The sequence below is a fragment of the Eutrigla gurnardus genome (assembly GCF_963514095.1).
Source record: "Eutrigla gurnardus genome assembly, chromosome: 18".
Taxonomy (NCBI): domain Eukaryota; kingdom Metazoa; phylum Chordata; class Actinopteri; order Perciformes; family Triglidae; genus Eutrigla; species Eutrigla gurnardus.
Genome location: NC_139929.1, coordinates 7978341 through 8001277, shown reverse-complemented (window position 1 = coordinate 8001277; position 22937 = coordinate 7978341). Strand labels below are relative to the sequence as shown.

The 22937-nt window shown below is 41.7% G+C and overlaps 1 protein-coding gene across 1 annotated transcript; it reads right to left on the bottom strand.

Moving 5' to 3' along the window:
* Positions 1-15443: 15443 nt before the first annotated feature.
* On the bottom strand, positions 15444-21476 carry and1 (actinodin1). Its single transcript, XM_084033321.1, has 6 exons — positions 21389-21476; positions 18783-18827; positions 18121-18266; positions 17409-17822; positions 16568-16822; positions 15444-16449 (listed from the first exon to the last, which is right to left on the bottom strand). The coding sequence occupies exons 1-6, from the start codon at positions 21459-21461 to the stop codon at positions 15445-15447; spliced, it is 1938 nt and encodes a 645-aa protein (XP_083889447.1). The 5' UTR covers positions 21462-21476; the 3' UTR covers position 15444.
* Between the last annotated feature and the right edge of the window lie 1461 nt (positions 21477-22937).

Here is a 22937-nt window from a genome sequence, read left to right as displayed (position 1 = left end):
GGCTTTCATAATCTTTACTACCCGGTCCATTTCATGACATTTTTTCAACACATGCCTGCCTTATAAATGTGTGAGCTTATTCCTGTAAAATGAAAGTGAACGTAGTACATCCTTTCAACAAACTATGGCATCTCATATTAAACATTCTTGCTGCAGTGGAAGGATTATGCTGCAACTCTCCACACCTGTCTGTCCATTCTGTTCCTTTTCTGCAATGAAAACGACGAAGCAACCACTTTCTTAACCTCCTTCTTGTAGAGAAGAGAATGCTCATAAGTCATATCAGACTTAACTGATGCGCTTTACTATACAAATAATAAAAAAACTAAAAAAAAAGAAGTTTAGGAGAAAATAATAAAATCAGACCATCAAAAATAAAATAGAATCGGTACATCTTGTATACGTCAACGCTAATTTCCAATTCCACCATAATACACCTCCTCACAGATACAATCTAGGAATCTACCGAGGATGTTTACAACAATAAAAGTGGGTTATTCTAAATTATTATCCACCTTTATTGTGGGACATTATGCTATTATAACGCTGATAAAGTGGGAAAACTCATATCTGAGAGATTAGGCAATAATCTCAACGTCGATTTTGTATTGCGCCATTCATACACAACGTAATTCAAAGTACTTTACAGAGGCAGAGAATTACAATAATAGCAAAGACAGACAGACATTAACTAACACCCTATGTGCAATAACAACTTTCATTATAGGCGTAATAATTAAGCAGGCTAGATATCTGTCTCCGAGGCAACAGCGAGACTCTCTTCTCGCAACTTTTGACGGTTCAAACATGGAGCTGTGCCAACAGGGATTCGTCTCTGATCTGGAGATTTTGCCCGGTAGCTCCAAAATCTGTACGGGAGTGGCAAATCAGGGTTACAGTCATGTAGTGCGAATGAGGCATACACCTTATTAACTGTGGCGTTTTGAGATTACTTTGAGACCATTTATCAAAAGCTTTTATTTTTGTGAAAATAAAGACAAAAAGATGGGATGGCTTGATTAGCCGAAGCCTGCAGTGTCACAGATTGCGAGCTACAATCTTGTCACAAACTTTTCCAAGTCAGTTTAAACTGCCTGGTTACTAACTTGTCCCCAGTATGATGGAAGAGCAGCTCTCTAATCTTAGAAGTTGGCTACTCTCGCTCCTTCCTTGGAGGCAGACCGTTGAATTAGCCAATTACAATGACAAAAATCGCCCCAAATTCGCTCTGCTGGTGTTGGTTGTCTTTCCTTGCTTTTCGGGATCCTGAAGAGGGTCTGCAGCATGAGTGAGGAGGAAAACATTCATGCATGTTAATGTACACATCTCACTATCTCCCGGTTGTTGTTGGCGATGACATTCATAACAGCAGAATGACAGATTCAGTCAATTATTAAAAGGACTATCCCTGAGATGCACAGTACATTTGCATGTAAAAATGGTTTTCTCTGTTTATTTAAACAACTTGAGAATTACATTTTCTTAAATATAAGGTATATATTTGAAGACTGTTAATACAAAAATATAGCAGAGTGGACAGGTTGCAGCACATGACTTGACATTAATTGTATGACGTCATGGGCAATGCTTGCAATTTCATGAATTAATTTTCCCTGCATATGTGGGGGGAAAAAATTCACATTTGAATTGATTTGTCTTCGGGTATTTGTGTATTGGAGAGAAAAAGATCAGTATCCTCTGCAAATAAAATATAGCGTTGGACACTGCTGCACAGATTGTGTAACCTTTAATGCATAGTCTATGAGAAACAATATGAGTCCTAAAATGGAACCATGTGGTACCCCACACTGTATCACCATTCCTCCACCATTGATGTTAACATGATGCTCTCTTTTACAAACATAATTCAATGTCAAGAGAGAATGATCCAGGAAAAAATCCAGGAAAAAAATACTCTGAGTAAACTATTTCCTAAGACTATATGAATCGTGTCCACTAGTCCTTTAAAAAGCCATATAAACAATGTTTTATACGTGAGTGCCGGGGTTACTCATTAGTAAATACACACAAAATCATTACAAAATGCCAAAAATATAAATTGAGAGACTGGAATAAATATAAACTAAGAAATGTCTTCATAGACAAGTTCATTATCTCCGGGGGATGCATTAATTCCATCATGACCCAGAGCAGATTTTATTTTGTTTACCATTTTAATATAATGTATCTCTTTTGTTGACGGAAGGATCAAAACAGCAAACAGATGGAAAGCAAGCACAAATAAAATCAGTTGGACTATTATTTTCAATCTTAAGAAATGGAAACTCCCACATTCACAAAGAATGAATTGAACGTCCAAAGAAGACAGAGCAAGATACAAGAATAAGGAGGAACTATTGAGTGTTTGTTCTCTTTTGTAGTAATTGATTTATTATTTTAGCTTTGATATCACTTGCAGACTTTTGAATTCTGTGAAAGTTTTTTTAAGGGAGATGATTATTTATTGATAATTTATTTTTTTAAGTTTGTTTTGTAATTATCTATGACTTTTGCAAGGCAGTTGTAATTCAAGCATAATCCTCTTCATCTAATCTATTGGAAAAGGTTACTGAGGGAAAACTTAGAAAATGCTAATTAATTTCATAAATGTGTGAGCTGCAATTGCATCAACTCCATTTAGACGTTTTCAAAAGATTTCTCAGACATGGTTTTAATTACGTTGGATACTTACATTGAATGTACGCTAAATACATTGAACTATGTGTGTATAGAATTTGACATACTCTGAACAGAATCTATCAGTATATTAATTAAAGTTGCACATTTTTTTATTATGAAGATTTTTTTAAAAGCTTAGTACCCCAAGAATGTTGCATGTTGGTCCTTCCTTATTGGTCTTTTGTTCAAGTCATCATTAAAACTATTTATGCATGTCTGTTGTTTTGTATAGACAGCCTATAATTACATTTTCCCCAGTGTTGCAACAGGAAATTTCATGTATTCATTTAATCAGAATCGAAGCAAAAGGCCACATCTATTCACAAAGTGATGTCTTTTTCACACACACACACACACATACACACACACCTGAAACACCCAGCTCCGATTGAAGGTGAACATGAACAAGCCCTCCAACTCATACGACCAAATAGGTCGTGTGTCACGTCCTCAAATATACGACCTCTGGGAGCGTATTGCGGAGATTCTTCCGCAACGATAGTAGTGGTTAAGGTTAGGGTTAGGTCGACGTGTGGAGGGGGTCTCTGCCGATGATTGACGAGGGGCAATCGTCCGCGCACGCGCGGGGGGGGGGGGGGGGTGGTAGGTTTAGGTCGACGTGTGGGGGGGGTCTCTGCCGATGATTGACGGGGGGCGATCGTCTGAGACACCGGAGTGTCGATATTTACTTGACCGCTAGAGGGCGCGCTATTTTGAAACGTAACATATGGTCGTAATTCGGTGCTTGACACACGACCTATGTGGTCGTTTTCTCGAGGAGGACAGTCTGGAACATGATTATACAATGGCCTTCCATACAATTTCTTAATTTCTTCAGTAAGCGGCATTTCTGTTGAAGCAACTACTGAAAAGTAGTAGTTTTGTACTCTATAATTATTTTAGTCTTACTAATCTACCCCCCCCCCCCCCCTTTGCTGCTCGTCTGTAATCGCAGCTGTGAGACGATACTTTGCTGTAAACAAGCCTTTTAAAACACATGTACATGCATATTCATGCACGTTCACTCATTTTGTGTTTGTCTTCTGAGCACTGAATGAGCTCCCAAAGGAAAATGTCAAAGGGCTTGTTGAGTAGGCGAGCATTCATCACAGCAAATTATACTCAAATCATGCACGTGCACACACACACACATGCGCCTACACCTGGGTGCAAAGAGAAAGATGGTGCATGTTTATTGTCCTGCCATTCACTTTCTTCATCATCCTCACCTTTTTGTCCTTCCGTCCATCCCGACGCTGATCATGACGACCAACAACCTCAATCCTCACCTCGTAAACATCCTCACCGACGTCCTTGACCTCTCTGCGTCCTGGCTGGATGCAGTTCTTTTTTCTCTTTTTTCTCTATTTGCCCTTTTGTGCCCTCTTTTTACTTACGTAGGAGCAAGAATGTGTGGTCTGGATACACAGAGATTTGTGGAAACAAAAGAGATGTGTTTTGAATTGCTGGAAGTATAAGAGAGAGGGTTGGGAAATACAAAAGCTCCAGTGTTGCTAGAAAAATGAAAAATAGGCTTTCACAAATGAAAAAGGTATAAATATTTATTGGCTCCCTGGACAGCTCTGTACCTGTGTGGCCTCTCACAGCTGAGTGTCTTGCATTTTGCATGTTTGTGTCTCATGTGTTTGTTTGTTTGATGAACAGCTCTTTTTTGGGCCACCGACAGTGCCGCCGCGTGACTTTGTTCATTTCACAGAAAACGACACAATTGAGATTGAGTGCGTGTTGATGGTTAGATGCTTACCAGCTGTGAACATCTTGGCAAAACAAACCTTGGAAGAATGCAAGACGAGCTCAGCTGGACTGTGACTGATCCTGTGGGGAACATTGTCAGGGACTAATTGTGCCCCTTCTCACGTAGGTTCTAGAAGATTCTTACCTGCTGCTCTAAAACAGCTTTATATTGTTTTGCTTAGACTATGGCGTGACCTCACTATGGATGACTTGCAGTCATGGTCACATGAAAAACGTATTTTTCTTTGTGGAAGAACTTATAACTTGTGCAGTGCACCTACTGCCAACTGTTAAAAATGCATCACATGACCCATAGAAGTCTTGTTGAAGCAACTTTAGTCATTTATTCACAGTCAGTAAATGATTTCACAAGTTACGATTTATAATTCATCTTCCCTGCAAATATCATTAAATTGTATATTTTTTTCCCACATGAAATGCCAAATTATATGTCCAAAACAAATTTTTGTCCAGTGTGTACTCCATTAATGGATAATTAAAGAGAAACGATGAGCGTCATCCTCAATTAATATTGTATATACAGTGTAAAACGCTGCTAGAAGATTTTAATCTGTAAGGGCACTAAGAAGGATTCTTGCGGTACTCCAAACTGGATAGCTCTCAAATTCTATACCATTTCTCTCAAATACAATACCTGAATATGAAATATGCATGACATAAGCAATTCCCTTTATCGGAGGGAACAATCCCAGTTTCCACTACAATACCATTCATAATTCAGCGTGTTACCTCCTTTACAAGGGAAGCACTAATTCTATCATGACCCGAGCAGAATTATTTAGCTCCATTATATTATCATCTACATCTTTGTTGTCAGGAGGATCGGTCCAGCTGATTTAAATTCTTGATAAAGAGGTTGCTTTCCATCTGTTTGCTATCCTTACCAATCTGTTTAGAAATGGAAACTCCAACAATTAACCGCTTGGAAGTTCAATGAATTCTTTGCAACACAATTCATTGAACTTAAAAGCGATTATAAAGGGATTTGTGATGGATGATTTCCCATCTGATAAAAAGGCCATTTTGATGCTTTTGTAGGACTAGATTAGTACTTTTTTTATGTATATAGCGATGATATTTCTCGACGATTGTATTTATTTTTATCATTTGCAATATTCATTGGTGTCAGACATGAAGTTTGTTTTTTATTTTGGATACATTTTGCACAGCAGTAAACCAAGCATTATCTTTAGCCAATCATTAAACGCCCTTTTGTCAAACCTGCTCAGTCAGAATGATCTCTGTCATTCACTCTATCAGGTTGCAGATTCTTAAGTGTCACTCTTCCATGATTCGTTTGCACAACACATTAAAAAACAATTCAGACTTGTGTTGTGTTGGAAGGTCCAACCTTGTAAGCTTGCCGTTGTGACTTTACACTGATGAGTTTGAAAATGACTTGACTGATCTTCCTCCGAAGACAACAACAATCTCTGCGGCACTTCTCAGTAAACAGCAATGACACCTCTTCTGATTCGCCCAATTCAATGAAACAGAAAAATGATTTGTATGACTTTGTCCTGATACTAACGCTTCATCTGACAAAAAACAGGTCTCTGATCTGGATAATAACACATCTTGAGTGGTGTGTGTGTGTGTGTGTGTGTGTGTGTGTGTGTGTGTGTGTGTGTGTGTGTGTGTGTGTGTGTGTGTGTGTGTGTGTGTGTGTGTGTGTGTGTGCGTGTGTTAGAGAGAGAGTGTGTGATAGCAAAACCACACACATCATGCCCTAAATGGTGTTAGGATTTCCATTTCAGGATGACCTAAAGACCGTTATCATTCCCAGGTCGTCAAATACAGATGCTTTGTCACAACCCTCCGTGTCTGATAAGACGACCTTAGACCGATGTCACCCATGTGCTTTGTGGAATACGGTTTAGAAGCCTCAAGTTCGGCATTTTGGCCGTGGCCGTCTTGGTTGTTTTGCAAGTAGTGAAGGAAGTGACCATATTTGGACTGCAGAGCTGTGAACAAAGTTGACTTGGTTAAAATGGAAAGAGAAATTAAATCAAATTAGAATGGGTGATGTCACCTGTAACTCTGCGCCTATTCACCTACCCAAATGAACGCTGATGCTCTGAGTAATCTTAAGTGAAGTTTTAAATAACACTTTATTTTTGCTGTGATTTCCTCCACTCTATCTTTCCAACAAGGGTTAAATGTGAAGGGCCCCAGGAGAGAGGATGAGGAGCCATCTGTTGCGGTTTTAAACAGCTGCTGTTCAGATGTGGGTACACACACACACACACACACACGCACACACACACAAACACACACATTAACTGGAGGCATCGTAACTCCAGATGGCACACACTCATGGCCAAACATGCAAGGTTTGGAAAGCAAACATAGAATGAGACACACGCTTTAATATTCAGACACATTTTATTAGAATGGACTTTGTCACGCCGGGCAAACGGCTGCTCCACTATCACGGCCCTTCAGATTAAATTTTCAGAGCATTCCATTACTGTGCTTTAATTAAATATGGAAAGGGAGCCTTGCAGAGAAGAAGGCCGAGCAAGTAAAATTATAACCGAACTGAACTTGAAAGAGTAAAAAGAAAAAAAGAAAAAAAAAACACACACACCCGTCTGGCATTGTTTTAAATAGCGCTTCATATTTAATGGGATGCGCTGTTGTTGCAAAGGATGTTGCCTGTTGGATGATCAATGAGGGCTCCAGAGGAAGGATGGCAAGATAAACACCAGAGCGTCGCCAAGAAGACAGCAGGGAGGTGGGGACATCTATCACACCAAGGTTGCCGCGACAACCTGTCGGCGAATGTCGCCAGGCAACGGCTCCTTGCCGCTCACCTCAGAGAGCCGTGGCCCTCAAGCAACAAGCAAACATCTAATCACCAAGTTACACAAAAGCAGGAGGAAAACAAAAAGGATGAATTTTAGAATGGGAACAAAACAGTGGAGTGTGTGTGTGTGTGTGTGTGTGTGTGTGTGTGTGTGTGTGTGTGTGTGTGTGTGTGTGTGTGTGTGTGTGTGTGTGTGTTTGTGTGTAAAAGTTTTTCAAGGCCAGATGTTAAACACTTCCTTGGTTTGTTTTTGGAGCCCCAACAACCAGATGAACCGTGCATGTACAATTTATACAATTTACAAAATTACATTTGCATAATAAAGTCTGCATGTGGATCGTACAATTGTTTCCAACATACCTAATATCTCTGTGTAATTAATAGTAATTTTCATGTAAATTTGGTATGAAATTAGTTCATGGGTTTTTGTCTCTGGGCGCCCCTGCTTCAGAATGATAAGACAACGCCATCCCACCTCTCTTTCTGCCTCACAGTTCTCTCATTTGTTCTTGTTAGAACAGTTTCTGTTTCCCTGGGGAAAAAGAAGAACCTTAATGACTGACCTAGAGAGAAAAGATGTTCCGTCTTCAGTGAGGAAAGCCTGCTCTGCAAGAAAACCCCCTTCCACACACAGTAGAAGTCATAAAGTCTGTAAACGTGTGTAGTAGATATTCTTGTCCAAAGTCACTTTTAAGTGATGCATTCAAATGCAGTAGATAAACTTTAATTGCACCCATTCGAAAAACAACAAGTTCATTGCTCAAAAATTTCCTTTAAATGAGAGAATAGTAAGTGTCGGGGAAATAAGCTGAGTTTGGGGAAATATTTAATCACAATTATTAAGCAGACCAAACTATTCCTCCACTCATAATTCTATAACCTCAGTGTAACCCGAATAATAATGCTAATAAACAGTTTCTCTCGGTGATCGATCACAAAAATGTGCTGTGGGAATCTCAAGAAGAGCAAAGAAAAAGGAATAGGATTTATGTAAAGTTGATTCATTGAAGTCGCGGTTACATAGAGACAGTATTTTCTTTTAAATCCCCCAAATTTGCATTTGTCTTTTATAGGCAAAGTTTTGTCAGAATGTTGTGGGAAACATTTAACCAATCACCCATTCTTATTCCCAACTTCAGGGAACGCCTTGGCATCACTTTCTAACATCCATTTCTAACATTATGGACCAAAATATTATCATTGGTCAGCGCAACACTTTGGGACTCAAACAGCAGTCTCTGAGTTGAAAGTCCTGTGTATATCCGACCCCTCCCACCTGCCATAGTTTCTTTGGTCTTTATACATCAAAACAATCCATGAACATTTTCTTTGAGAATTGTTTAATTGTTGGGCATTATAAAGGAATTATGCTTAGGGCACCAAAATGGCTAGCAGCGGTACTGCTCTCGGCCTTCACAGCAGGGCTTTGATTGTCTTTAATGAAAATATCAGTCTTGGTCTGGTATCTGGTAAGAACCACTCCTAAGAAGGGCAATTCATTTGTAGCTTTCCTCGAGTCTACAATCACAACTTCAAAACTACAAAACACAGGGAAGATATGTTGGAAGCAACAGATCATAGGATCAATAAAATGGACAACAGGCAGCAGGGAGTACAATTCTCCAGTTTGCTTTAGTTCAAATAAACCAAGGCTAAGAGAGGAATGTAACAGTCACTTAAAGACTGCATCATCGGCATATGTGCATGTTGCCCAAGGCTTCCTGCTGTTAGCGTCGGCATGGGGCCTTCATACACAGAAGTTTCATTGTTCATATGGACATTTATATACATAACACCCGTGCCTTTCATCTCAATAGGTGTTTCTTTCAATTTGATGGCAAAGAGCTTCAACAGAAGGTTAAGACAAACAAAGGTTTACATTGTGCTCCCTTGCAGAGGCAGCAGTGTCTTGTGATAACCAAACAAACTGCAAATTAGACCCATGCCAGTCAATCCTAAGATGAGATACTTAGATAAGAGCGAACAGTCACATAAAACTCAACTTTAGTAACACAATTTCACTACAACTATGTTGAAGTAAAAATAAAAAAAAGAGAAAAATAGTGCAAAGGCTGCTGTCTTTGATCAAGAGCAAAAGCAAAGTCAGGCACCAGGGAAGATGAATATTATAGGTACAAGTTCCCTCAAATCCCCTCATATTAATTTTGGGGACTCTCAGTCTAATCCTGCAGATCTAGAGCTGGTGTGAATCTGCTGACGCCGTGTTCTTCTGACCTCTCTTTTTATTTTTTTTATTTTTTTTTTTATTGAAGATTTGGCATTGTTTGCCAGTGTAGAGATGGAGACTGGACATGGGGGAAGAGAGAGAAGTATGACGTGCATCCAGCCAGAAACACTTATTTAATATTATAATATCAAATATACATATTGTATCATTTTCAACATAAGCATCTTATACAGAACCTTGATATCATACCTGGGGGGGAACGCTAGTAAAATGCAGATACAGTTTGAAAACACAGATATGGGAAGTAATTTCTAAATCACACATCAAAAACTTTGAATGTGAATAATATCTGGATCGTTGCGATTAACAAATGTGTCCATATAACGTACCTGTGTGACATACGATGAAGAGGAGCGAGTGATAATTCAATGCTGAAACGTTTATCCTTCACATCATTACATCTCATAACTGGTGACATGCTCTAGAATATTTCTGCATCCACACACTCTGTGAACATAATTCGTTTTTTTTACCTTTTTATCTTCTGTACTGGTAAGACATTTTGTTTCGAAACAATATTTGCAATATTTGTATTGCTTCATAGATATGATTTTTTTATGTGAAAAACAATCAAATAATCTTAAATAAGATAACCAAATATCATAAGGTCTCCCTGCATTTATAAAGTATGAATAGATGATGCAATAAAATCCTATACTGTCCCATCTTAATGGTGACATTATTCTATCGTGACCGCAAACAGCATCAGCAGCAAAGTATGATAACATTTGTTAAAATACCTAGTTGATTCTGTCTGCATTTGAGGAAAATCAGGGCCACTATATTAAACATCTTAACGTGGTCTTTGATGGCTTGTGTGTAAATAAAACTGTGTGACAGACGTGTGAAGAATGTGCAGCAATTAGTTTGACAGCATGATCTATTGTTAGACTTCAGCAAATATCAGCCTTGACAGCAGTGACCGACTTCCACCTTGTCTTCTTCTGTACATCGGCAGCCACAAGAGGGCGTCCTGACTGTGTGTGTGTGTGTGTGTGTGTGTGTGTGTGTGTGTGTGTGTGTGTGTGGGGCCAAGCAGGAGGTATGACTTTGTCAGCAGCTGGAGGCAAGGGTCCAGGAGTGACTGATTAGGAGTGACACTCTCTCCCCATCACACACACACACACACACACACACACACACACACACACACTCACCTCCACATACATGAGTCCCACATGTCTTGCAAATTTGTCAGACAGACAGACTTGGAATCGGTGCGAGGGGGGAATTCCTTCATCTTCAAGCCCCTCCAAGCTGCACATGTGCACACACACACACACACACACACACACACACACACACACACACACACACACACACACACACACACACACACACACACACACACACACAAACACACACAAACACACACAAGATTGAGAGGGAGACGAGATGATGATAAACGCTGATCAAGAACTCAGTGGGAATCTACCTGGCTCTATAGACGAGCACAAACAGGCACTGCAGTGTGTGTGTGTGTGTGTGTGTGTGTGTGTGTGTGTGTGTGTGTGTGTGTGTGTGTGTGTGTGTGTGTGTGTGTGTGTGTTGAGGTGTGTTCTGTTCTCTTAGCAGTTGCAGTTGAAACGAAAGCACATCGTGGGCCCGAGCACGTAACTGCAGTGGAGGATGTAAATGTGATTGAGAACATTAGAGGATTAATTAGCTGCAGTGGGAGAGCATGTCATACATAGAATATATAATTGGCTGTTTTCTTCTCAGACGATGACGCGGGCTCTGCAGCGGGAGTTGTGAGGTCATACTCACATGTCTTCTCTTTTGCAGGATGTTGGAGTATTCCCTCGACCAGCCTCTCCGCATATTGGTGAGGTCACACACTGATGTTGGACGGAAAGGCATATATGATTGGCTGTTTGTTTGGGGCGCTCTCACCTAAATACTGTGCTTTGCAGATTTTCAAAAAGAGGATTACTATCAGACCCTGTTCTTATGTGACAAACTCCCTTTGGATATCAAAGAGTAAATATGTCAACATGAATTTGAGGATGAAGCTGATCTCGCCAAATTACAAATTACCAACAAGTCTTGCTTCTCGTGATTAATCTGGCTCGGTAGCAGGAGATATCTGTACGACGTCATCTCCGTTATGGATGTTACTAGCTCCGTCTGGTGATGGTGGCGGTTCAGGTGGAGTGAAGTCCTACAGCAGCAGTGGAATGTAGGTCAGAGACGAGCCGCTCCACTCTTACTATGCTGCCTCTCTCTGTGTTGTGGTTTCCCTCAGCCTGCCAGCTTTGGGATTCAGACAGATTTATACAATTTCCCAACTCACCAAGTTTTATTAAAGGACTGAAGTTCATAGCAACACACACACACACACACACACACACACACACACACACACACACACACACACACACACAGAGTTTTGTCCTTTTGTGATTTATATTAGTGTTCTTGTAAACAATTTAATGATAAACACATTGGTTGCATAAATATGAAATGGGTCTTTGCCAGCTCTGAAATATATATATGAGAAACAGTCACCCATTGGTTTGTGGATGGCCTTTTTGAAGCCTCGATTTCAACATTTTGACCACCGCCATCTTGGTTTTTTGCAACCAGCAATGACAGAAAAGGGTGGAGCTAAGTACGCTAACAGAACGGCGACCGGATGACACTGAAGTAGTGACCTGTCAATCACAAGGTAGCCACGCCCTGGAGCACCCTGCTTTTCGTCTATTTTAAAAATAAAATGTTTCAGCTTCAATATGAATAAATCAACACATTTTGGTAAAAGCCTGTATTTTCTTTCCTCAGATTTACACTTTTTCACATTTTGTTCCTTCTGAGAAGCTTTGTAGAATTGTTTTTTTGAAGTTAACACTTTCAAAACTTTTAATTCAAAACATATTGCCAAGTTAACTTGAACAAAAGTTACAGAAGGAACATTAGATTTAGAAAGTAAGTGACGTCAGTTACGTTATGCCAGTGATGTTTTTGAAATAAGTCACCGGATCATAAAAACATTATTTTCCTTTCTTTTCAGCATTTGCCACTGAGGATCTCCAGTGAGATTTAAGTTGGAAATTGAATCTGCTGTAATGAAACTGACTGAACACAGATTTTGTTTGTCCGCGGTCACGGTCTTACATTTTGTAGATACTATCAGGAAGTAAATTTCATAAAGACACTATTGTCCTTTAGATAGAAATCAGGAAGGGAAGAACACAGACAAAAAGCAGAACTGCGGACAGAAAGGAGGCATCAATAATGTGCAGGCACGACTTTGTTCATGACAAATTTCTTTCCAGTAAAAATTTACGGTACCTTGGAGGGGTTACACAAATCAAACAGGACAACAATAAAATTCAAGGTGAAGATGGAAACGGACACGATGACGAAGCTCGGGTTTAGTCGGCAAGCACGTGTTAAGAGTGGGGGAGGGGAAGGATGGAGCTTCCGTCGATAAGCCGTTCAACCAGAGGAAGAAGTACCAACATCTGGTAGTTCAGTAACCATTCACTACTGGATCCTCCTGCTCACATATAAATCACTACATGGTCTAGGACCAAAGTATATCACTGATATGCTCCCACTACATAAGCCTTCTAGACCACTAAGATCTTCTGAGACTAATCTGTTAGTGATTCCCAGAGTAAACTCAAATCACGGGAGAGCATCATTTAGTCACTATGCAACAAATGGCTGGAAGAAACTTCCTGAAGATGTAAGACTTGCCCCAACCACTTAAAACCATAGCACCCATAGCTTTCTGCTAAATCTTTTAATGTCTGCACTGTTTTTTTTTTATTATTAATGCAAATATGTTTTTATTCCCCTTGTCTTTCTGTAATGCATTCTAATTGTGCCTTCATTTTCTTTTAATTCTTCTATTTTTTCACTTTATTGTATGACATGTTATGATGCAAAGCACTTTGAGTCTGCCTTGTGAATGAAATGTGCTGTACAAATAAAGTTGCCTTGCCTTATCTTGAAGAAAAGTTGCCTCGCAAGTTCAAAATGTTTTTAATCTTTAGTTGTTCAGAAGGTGTTTTTGTTGTTGTTGCAGATTTGACTTGTGGACTTCTTTATCTCAACTGCCTGAAAGGTCGGGTTGGCATTTCCAGAACTACACAGCTTTTATCTCGGATGATTGAATTAAAGATTTAGCTTCTAATTAACGACTTAACTTTTCATTCTGTTTCCAATTTTGTGTTTGTTTTTATAAATCTAGACTCAATTTAATAGACTGATGGCAAAAAAAATCTCTTTTAAATCTATTTGCAGCTGCTAATATATTTTACAATTGAAACTGAGCTGATCAAAGTCGACAGAGTAGTTTGATCTGATGAATACTTTGATTTAATCAGTAAATACTGATAAATGTATTGCAGTTAACGGCAGCACATAGCAAATTATATTTCCAGCAACAAAAGAGCCCCTTTCCTTATATCCAAACCGATCCTCATCCTTTGACATCAGTGTGTTTTTGTCTCGGCTACATCTCTGCCTGGAGGTCCGACGGTGATGCTGATAACTGTGGTGAAACCTGAAGGTAGATAGAGTCTCAGCAGCACTACAAGAGCTTCCCCCCAGACCTCTGCATGGCTGCCGCTGCTGTCGATGTGTTTGACAGCTCTCGGATCAATGAAGTCAAGCCTCTACACCAGGAGGGTCACAGCAGTGATACTGGGGGAGAAAAACCAGCACAGCAAATCAGGAAGTCAGAGAAGCAACTATGAAAGCAACCTTAGAACTGAATGGAGTCCTGGTTTGTCCTGGTTTGTCCTGGTCCTGGTTTGTCTCAAAATCGACCTGCTGTTGAGGAGCTACCGACCACCGTATCAATAGATCCCCCGAACTCCTAGACAATAAGTGAAAATGATGACATACTAAATGATTACATGAGACATGTCAGAGTTTTGAGTTTTCAACATGAGATTACATAAATCTGAATGATGAGACAGAAATTCCATATAACATGGAAGTTGTGTGGTATAATAATGGCATAGAGGTGAAGTGGTTTTAGACGTTTCTGTGGATGACATTGAGTGATTTATTACATTTACATTATATTTATGGATCCATTCTCAAATTCCCAAAGCAGCTCCCAAAACTCTGGCAGCAACAGTTGTCGTCCTACGAGGCTGAAATTTGGCATGGAGTTCAAGCGTGTGTGTGTGTGTGTGTGTGTGTGTGTGTGTGTATGTATGTGTGTGCGTGTGTGTGTGTGTGTGTGTGTGTGTGTGTTCATGCCAGTTGGCAGAAAGGTGGAGTGGCAGTGAGACTAGCCTTAAACAAAAAGACGCTTAACTTCTAAGCGGATTAACGTGTCGTGGCCAAACAGTTTGCTGTTGTGGGAGCGATGCCGTGTATGTGGTTGAAGCTGTTGCCAATTCTCGCTTGTAAGAGCAAAACTGAACTAATTATATTCTTAAAAGTGTTGAATCTGCATCAACCTACATACAGTATGTAAACAACCAAATGTGTCAAGTTGAGGTTCAGTGAATGAAATGCAAAAAAAACAGCTTTTTAGAGCTTTTTATTAGAACATTCAAAATGAAAAAAATCTTTACATAATCCATCGCTGACAAAAATAGTAACGAACAAATAATACAAAAAAAAAGGTGAAATGCATAGATACAGAAGCAAAGCTGAGCATTGAGAAGTCATTACACATTTGAGTGGTTTGAGGAGGTGGAAACTGGAAAGCAAAAGGCCAAAGCAACAAGTCTAAAGCAGCTAAAGAGATGAAAACATCCTCAGCTTTCTGAGCGTGCTCCTGCAGCTGGAAGGTACCTATGGATGTACCTGCGTGTATTCGTTCACTGGGTCCATAGACTTCTCTCGTGTCCCATATCCGGGTCCAGGTAGGACTTACTGCGTGCTGCGTGATGCGGTCAATGGCTAAGCTACAAGAACGCAAGGGACTGTGTATTCATGTCCATCTGCATGCATGTGTGTGTGTTTATTTCTTGCGGTAGTCGTCTCCATAGGCTCTGCGATCCTCCTGCTCGGGGAACTGGTCTCCGTAGCGCCTCAGTATGTCCTGGAGGCTGGGCATGCCCTGTGAGAGTGACTGGTAGGACATATGAGGCTCGTCCTGGCCGCTCTGGTAGGGCTCCGCCTCATACTGCTCCTGTTCCTGCTGCTCTGGCTGCAGCTCGCTGTCTGCTGCCCTCTGGTGGTGGTCCTCCTCGGCGTACTGCTCAGGCTGGGCCTCGGGCTGGGCCTCGTGGCGCCGCAGGCGGCAGTCGCGGTCATACTCGGGGTCGCAGTGTGGGTTGGTAGGCTCCAGGACTCCGTTGCGGGTGCCGTCGGCGTTCAGGTGGGGCTCGTAGGCCTCGGCGGGGTAGGGGATGTGGCGGTGGACTCCAGCGCGGGGCTCGGCGGGCTTCACGGGGAAGCACTCGCGATCATAGCCGATGAAGCAGTCATAGCCCTCCTTGGTTTTACCTGGGGGGCCCAGAGGGTTGCGCTCCTCCTGGGCAGGCTCCTCATGAGTGGGACTGGAGAAAGGGTACTGCTGCCTGGAGGTGGGAGGACCGCGGCGATGCATAGCAGCCGCTGCTTCACGGATTGCGGAGAATGGATCATTGGGGTTGGACTCTGGAGCAGCCTCCATGCGTGGAGCATATGGGTCATTACCCTGAACTTGGGCCATGAACTGGCGCAGAATGGCATATGGGTCATTAGCTGGAGGAGAAGCTGGGGCGCTAGCCTGGCGGTACATGGCATAGGGATCAGCGACTCTGTTCTCTCTAGCAGAGGCATCCCTAAACATGGCATAGGGGTCGTTCTGCACGGCAGGAGGAGCAACACGAATGGCAGCAGCCTCGTCTTCTTCCTGTGTTTTGTATGCCTTAGGGGCGCTGGCAAATCTGGTGGCAGTAAGAGGGTTGCAGCCATCCTCATAAAGAGGGTTGCAGGAGCCAGGGCCAGCAGCAGCAGGGGGGTTAGGGGCACGAGGCGCCTGGAGGAACACATCACAGTAGAAACACAATCACTCAGTATCAATACATTGATGCCAATGAAAACACACACAGAAACCATCTTTTCAAATCTGTTGACTATGATAAAATGAAGCCTACCACAAGGGATGCAGCGTGGGCACAAAGGGGATCCCGGAGTGGATCACAGTTGGGGTACTGCAGGTAGACACCAGAGGGGGCTTTCTGCACCAGTTTGGGTTTGCAGTTGGGGTCTTTGCTGGGGTCACAGCCCAGGTGGGCATAGGAAGGCAGGGGTCCGGCAGAGGGTGAATACCCATAGGCCGCTCTCAAGTGGTACTGCATGCACTCCACATCCTCAGCGGTGCAGATACGCAGCAGCTCAGCCTTCTGCTCCTAAAGCAGAAAAGACAGAAATGGCATTGATGCTAGAGAAGCAAATTATTGTTTATTTCATATATCATGTTTCAACCTATTTTGATTGAATGCACTTTTGATTTTGTTAAAATTATTATGGTAGGTTGTTGTTTTCAGCACTACGCCCTCAGTATTCCCATATTGGATCATTTGGAGCAGGAACACTGCCATTGTCAACTACCACAAGGGGGCACCAAAGTTCCACATTTTCCTACAGGATTTTAGGTAATTAATCTACTAATTATTAAATATAGGCCTACTGAAATATGTCAAATCTAAATGGGGATATCATTTTTGGGGGGTAAACACTTTGAATCAATTTGCATAGCCTAACAATAGAGACCTTGCAATACTATGTGATATACTGTATTTGCGGCACAATTGCAATGTACCAAATATATTTGGTGCATACATGTTTTCTTGTGTGTGGACCCCAGGAAGAGTAGCTACTACTTGAGCGGCAGCTACGGGAAAATAATAGAGAATACATCTATCCTTCTAAAAGGTATAAGACTGGATTCTTTAATACATGGGAGTATGACATAAACACTGCCTGGAAGCATACCTTGGAAAGGAAAGGCGTTGAGGATGGAGCGTAGTAGTAATATCCTGACTGCGGGTCCTTCGCTGGAGCAGCAGAGCGGACATACTGAGGAGCGGGGGCTTTCACTGGTGCCGGGGCGGCGGCGGCAGCCGGGAGCACCAGGGGCTGGTAGGGGCTCTTGCCCTGGACCAAAGCAGCATACAGGCAGTAGGCGTCCTTGGTGGGGTCACAGGTTCTCACAGGTGCAGGTTTGGGGGCCTCTGGCTTAGGTTTGGGCCTGCTGGTTGAGGAAGCCACACAGTTGGCGTCATCGGAATCGGCGCAGGACTTGTAGATATCCCCCAGGTGACTCAAGTAGGCTTTGTAGGAGCGACGTCCCTCGGCGCGGTTCTTGTTCTGGAGGTAGGCCAGGTAGATGCGGTCCATCTCCTGAACCTGAGACCAGGAGGAGTTAATTGTCGAGCTGATTCAAGTAATGCATGCGATGTGTAAACGTGATTCCTTAAATTCTGTTTGGTATCAAATAAAGTGTAGTGAGCTTGAATTCCTGATTTTACAATAACGCTAAGTTAAGTTTTAACAGCAAAAAAGCACCGACAGAAAACACATGACAGTACAGATGGACAGCAGAGGCAGTTTATTCTGCAGGAATGCTTTAAAGCTCCAAAGACTTTTTGACAGTTTTTGTTTCATACTAAAAAAATACTTTTTTTGAGTGGGTGCGTGTACTTACTGCCTCCTGGTTGCCGTTGTCGGTAAAGTACTTGTACCAGCCCCAGAAGTCAGAGTTCTGTTTGTACCAGCTGATGTTCCTGCGGTTGCGGATCAGCTTCCTGTGTAACGCTGCAGCGTCCGCCTTCTCCTGGATACTTTCTCCCGCTGAGGACAGAGAAGAAAACAGAAGGCACCACTGATCCCAAGGCTTCTTGTACTCACTTGGACGTCAAATACAAGACGTTTCTGGCGAATTTGAAAGTTTCCAATAAGATATTTAAGACTTCAACATGTTATATTTGGGAATTAAACATCTTAAGGCATTATACATAGGTCGTTTCTTAAATCAATAACTATATATCATGATATATAAATAACAGTGATTAGATAATTAGATAAAAAATACTTCCAATTATACACTGTTACATGCACATACACAAATGCAGAGTAATCACATTAAGTTTGATGTAACTACACTTGGGATTAAGATTTTTTGAGAAATGCAAATTAGTTTGTGTTGGTTGTTATTCATGTAGACAAGTAGAAGCTAAATCACATTAGATATTGATCACAGGGATAAAGGTTACTCTTAAATCACTCTAATGGTTTCACACCTGGCAAATAGCCACAGTGCGCTCTTTAGAAACAAACACCAATGTGTAAGTATATGCAAGTATTTACCATCTCCTTTAGACTTCTTCCCAATCGGCCCAGCAGACAAGAATGCTACAAAAAAAAACCAGAGAAAAGCAAAAACAGATGTAAAATCCAGAAGTTGCTGAATTTGAAAACAAACTGCTTACTCGTTCTATTCTGGCACATTTGAAATGCATATGAGGGGATGTGACATTAAACCTCAAACGTTTACAGGCAGATATTATTCATTAAATAGGCCGAGGGTAATTGGCTGGGCCCCGAAGCACCGGCGAACGCAGCCCTTTGTAGATTTTATAGGTGAGCCTGTAACATCACACCCCACGCTGCGCTTTCGAAGAGCCGTGTGCACATTTGTGTGTGTGTGTGTGTGTGTGTGCACTGTTTGACCACATGGAGCTGAAAGAACAGCAGATTCAGCTCTGCTCCAGGTTGCTTTCATCTCCACAGGGAAAAGGTGTTAATACCTTACAGAGGATGAGGAGGAGGAGGAGGAGGTGAAGGAGGAGGAGGAGGTGGAGGAAAGAGAAACAACAAGAGGGGGACAGATGACGGGCTTAAAAGAGAGATCCAGAGGGGATAATTCAGGGTTATTTGATGCATGTCGGAAATGGGAAAAAAACATCAATCTGCTTGAAAAAGATTCGATGAGCTTTGATGGGCATAATCAGGGAGATGTGATGCGCGCTGTAGTGTGAAAGGTCAAACATGAAGGTAGCAAGCAAAGGTATGGGAGAGAAATGGAATAAAAACATGGACAAACAGAGGGGTGAAGGTGACCCGAGGTGATGATAGAGGAGGAGGAGGAGGAGGAGGAGGAGGAGGAGGGGGGAGGCTAAATGATGCTGTCTCAGTGTATCCGCTGTTTAGTTTTTTACGAGCCTGTAAAAAAGTGGCTGGCACATCTGGAAACAGCAGAGCTTTAAGGGGGCAGAGGAGGAGGTGATGCTGACAGGTACTAATTTTTTACAGGAGCAGGAACGCTGAAAGAAAAACACCTTTTTTCGCCCCTTTTAAACCAGTGCATTAAAAAAAAAAACAGTTTGAAAGCAAATAAATATGCCAATCATGCCGAGAGCAAACTGGAACCAGGTGGCGGAGGAGCAACCTGTTTTTGATGTTGAAACATTATAGATGTGAGCCACGTTGAGACATACATGAAGCACATTTGAGTTACAAGCGCCGTTGATGACATGCATCCACGTCCCTGAACTGGTGACGGGCAGAAACCCAACGTCAAATTGATTTGTTAGGCGTTTTAAAGAAGCAAGGCAGCAAAGCAAACAGGAATACAGACTGTTAAACGAGATAAAACATGAATATCAAGGATTTAGCGCATGATGGCAAAGAAAATCTTAAAGTCGAGTACATAAGTACAATTCTCTGCACTGTACTTTTTACTCCACTGCATTTATATAAGAGCTATAGTGACATTAAGGTGAAGGTTTTACATATCTGCTTATAAAGTATTATGCTCTGTTTATAGATGAAACCACCAAGTAATATATAAAGTATATTTATTTACATCGACCAGCTGCAATATAAAGCATACATTATACAATGATATATCACACTGACAGGGTGGGATTCCACTTCCTAAAGAGTACTTTTACTTTTATTTGAAATACATTGTGCAAGTCCTAAAATCAGAATGTCATGTGCCATATTTCTTTATTTAGTCAATCAGAAAATGTGTCGATGGTTTAAGGTTTCCTGGACTTCCAAGTCTGTACGGTGCAGCTTTGAGAAGGACACTGATTATCACATCCATGGTGGGAGTCGCTCCATCAATCACCACTAACCAGTTATCATTTTAAATGGTGCAAAATTGCTGCATGTTTCAGTTCATAATTTCTCATTGTCAATAGCTTTTCTCCAGCATTTTGGAGATGTGAATCAAAATCGATGCGGAGCTTTTCATTAAAAACAGACACACACACACACACACACACGCGCGCACACACACTACATAAACTGATCATTCAGTGCCAGCAGAATTAATAACCGTCATTTAGAGATTTTATCAAATTGTGGCTTTGTTGTCTTTGAAGAAACGGGACCAATTACCGCTGTCTCTGCTAACTACTAACGAGATATAATAGCTGACATTTCTCGCCAACGCATCCTTGTAATAATCAGGACTAGAATAATACAGACTTGGACATAATAGAGGGAGGTCATTTGAAATACTCCCCACCTAATTAGTCATTCTCCGAACCATTCATCCAATACTATAATCAGTCAAACCTGAAACGTGCTTCTCTGTTCGTATTCTACTGTTGTCGATTTTGGAGGCTTGAAATGTTTTTGTTGTTGTTTGTTTAGTGCGCTTTAGTTGAGATTACTAGTGGTACGTAAGTATTTTCCATTTCCTGCAACTTTATACATTTACTTTACGACACCACATTTCTTTAACAGCTAATTTATTTTCAGAAAAATGATCTGCATGAATGAAATAGTTAGAATGAGCTCCATCTCTGCAACAGTTACACTCGCAAGAGTGTATCTGCAGTGAGAACTTTGATGTACTTTACATGATCAACTCTTAGACTGTACACATACTCAGTTACAAGTAAGAGAGTTCACCCTGTGATGATGCTGTCTGTAACGCTTCATCCCCACCGCGTACTCACCGGGCAGCAGGATCACCGCCAGCACAGATGCGATGAACATGCCGGAGAAACTGGATCTCCTCCTCCCAGCCATGGCTTGACCTCCTCCTCTCCTGCCAAAGACATTCAAAATGATGCTCTTATCAAACTCCATTGCTTTTGTGACATAAATTCTGACGGCAACTATTTTCCAATGTAATATGCAAAAACAATTGCAGGAATTAAAGGTTTCAAAGATATATATGTGCACATATTTTGGATTAGAGTTAAACTGAGGTAGTAAAATTACAGTTATATCCACTAGTCAAGCTGTTTGTTACCTGCAAGAGTGCAGAGAATCCTAGAAACCTTTGGGGTTTGTTAAAATTCCCACTGCGATCCCAACCTGAGAGCCCAGCTGTTTGCCGATGTTCTCCTGAAGAGTTCTCCTGACCTCCACGCCTTGGAAGTGAACTCTGATTTGGAGGCTTTTAAACAAACATCCTGTCCTCTCCTGGCTGGAATGAAACTGCTGGTTTTTGCTGTCGTAAAACAGAACCAGGTGTCGCTCTGCAGTCACACTTTAACCTGAACTTGAATCCCACGCTAAGTACTTTTTTTAAAGTAAGCAACTAAAGTGCAGAATCACCGGTGTTTGTTTTTGAGTCTCTTACCTGTGATTGTTTTATCTTCTGTCTGCGGATCCCGATGTGGACTCAAACGAAGCTGACGGATCAGGTGACTCGGTCCACCACCGGGGCTCAAACACTAAGGGTGTGTGTTTGTGTGTTTGTGGGGGTGGGGGGGTATGATAGAGGATCCTGGTGCACCCTGTCCCTGCGGCCCTGCTCACAGACTGCCCTGACGAGGAAATCTGGCACGGTTTTAAACCGAGCCCGTTCATTAAGGAAAACCCACGCAGGGAAACACCTGAGGGGGGTCAAGGGACACCTCCACAACATGCCTGATTGGTTGGAACTTTCAGAAAGTTTCAGCCAATTGGAGGCACCGTAATTAAAGACAGGAAAAGAGAGGGGGTGGGAGGGCTCGGAGCAGAGATGGAGACGTGGAGAGATGGGCTAGGAGACGCTGCCACAAAGTGATTTTTTTAATTTGACATCTATAATTAACTCTATTATCATTTAAGGTTATAAATTAGATGATGGGTCCTTTTGTTTGATGCAACAATGACTGCCAAGCAAGAAAAACAAAAGAGAGAAAGGGACAGGAGAAAGAGGACATCAGGAACTAATGAAGGGGAGCTGAGGTGCCACATAAGCACTTCTCAGAGACCCTCAACGAGGGCCAAACCACAGCTTCTGTCTAAACCTGAACACACACACACATGCAGGGACAGCTGGTCTACACATGAGGAATTTGATAATCTACAGTTTCCCCCTAAGTTTAACTGTGTTCAGGCATGCCAGCCTTGTAACACACACACACAAACACAGACACACACACTGAATTGAGTGGGTTTCTGGGCTGGGATGTGTGATGCAATATCAGCACATCTGACTGCATTATTCAGTAATTTCTTTTTAACACTCAGTGGTCGTATGAGGGTTTGTGTCCAGGCCGGATTCTGACG

What these genes read in the sequence shown, in the direction of transcription:
- and1 (XM_084033321.1), bottom strand. Translation starts at nt 21,461, where the DNA reads ATGGCTGGGAGGAGGAGATCCAGTTTCTCCGGCATGTTCATCGCATCT. An exon ending in GGCGGTGATCCTGCTGCCCG is followed by an intron (nt 18,828 to 21,388) that starts GTGAGTACGCGG and finishes TTTTTTTTGTAG; the next exon opens with CATTCTTGTCTGCTGGGCCG. An exon ending in CCCACGCTGCATCCCTTGTG is followed by an intron (nt 16,450 to 16,567) that starts GTAGGCTTCATT and finishes GTGTTCCTCCAG; the next exon opens with GCGCCTCGTGCCCCTAACCC.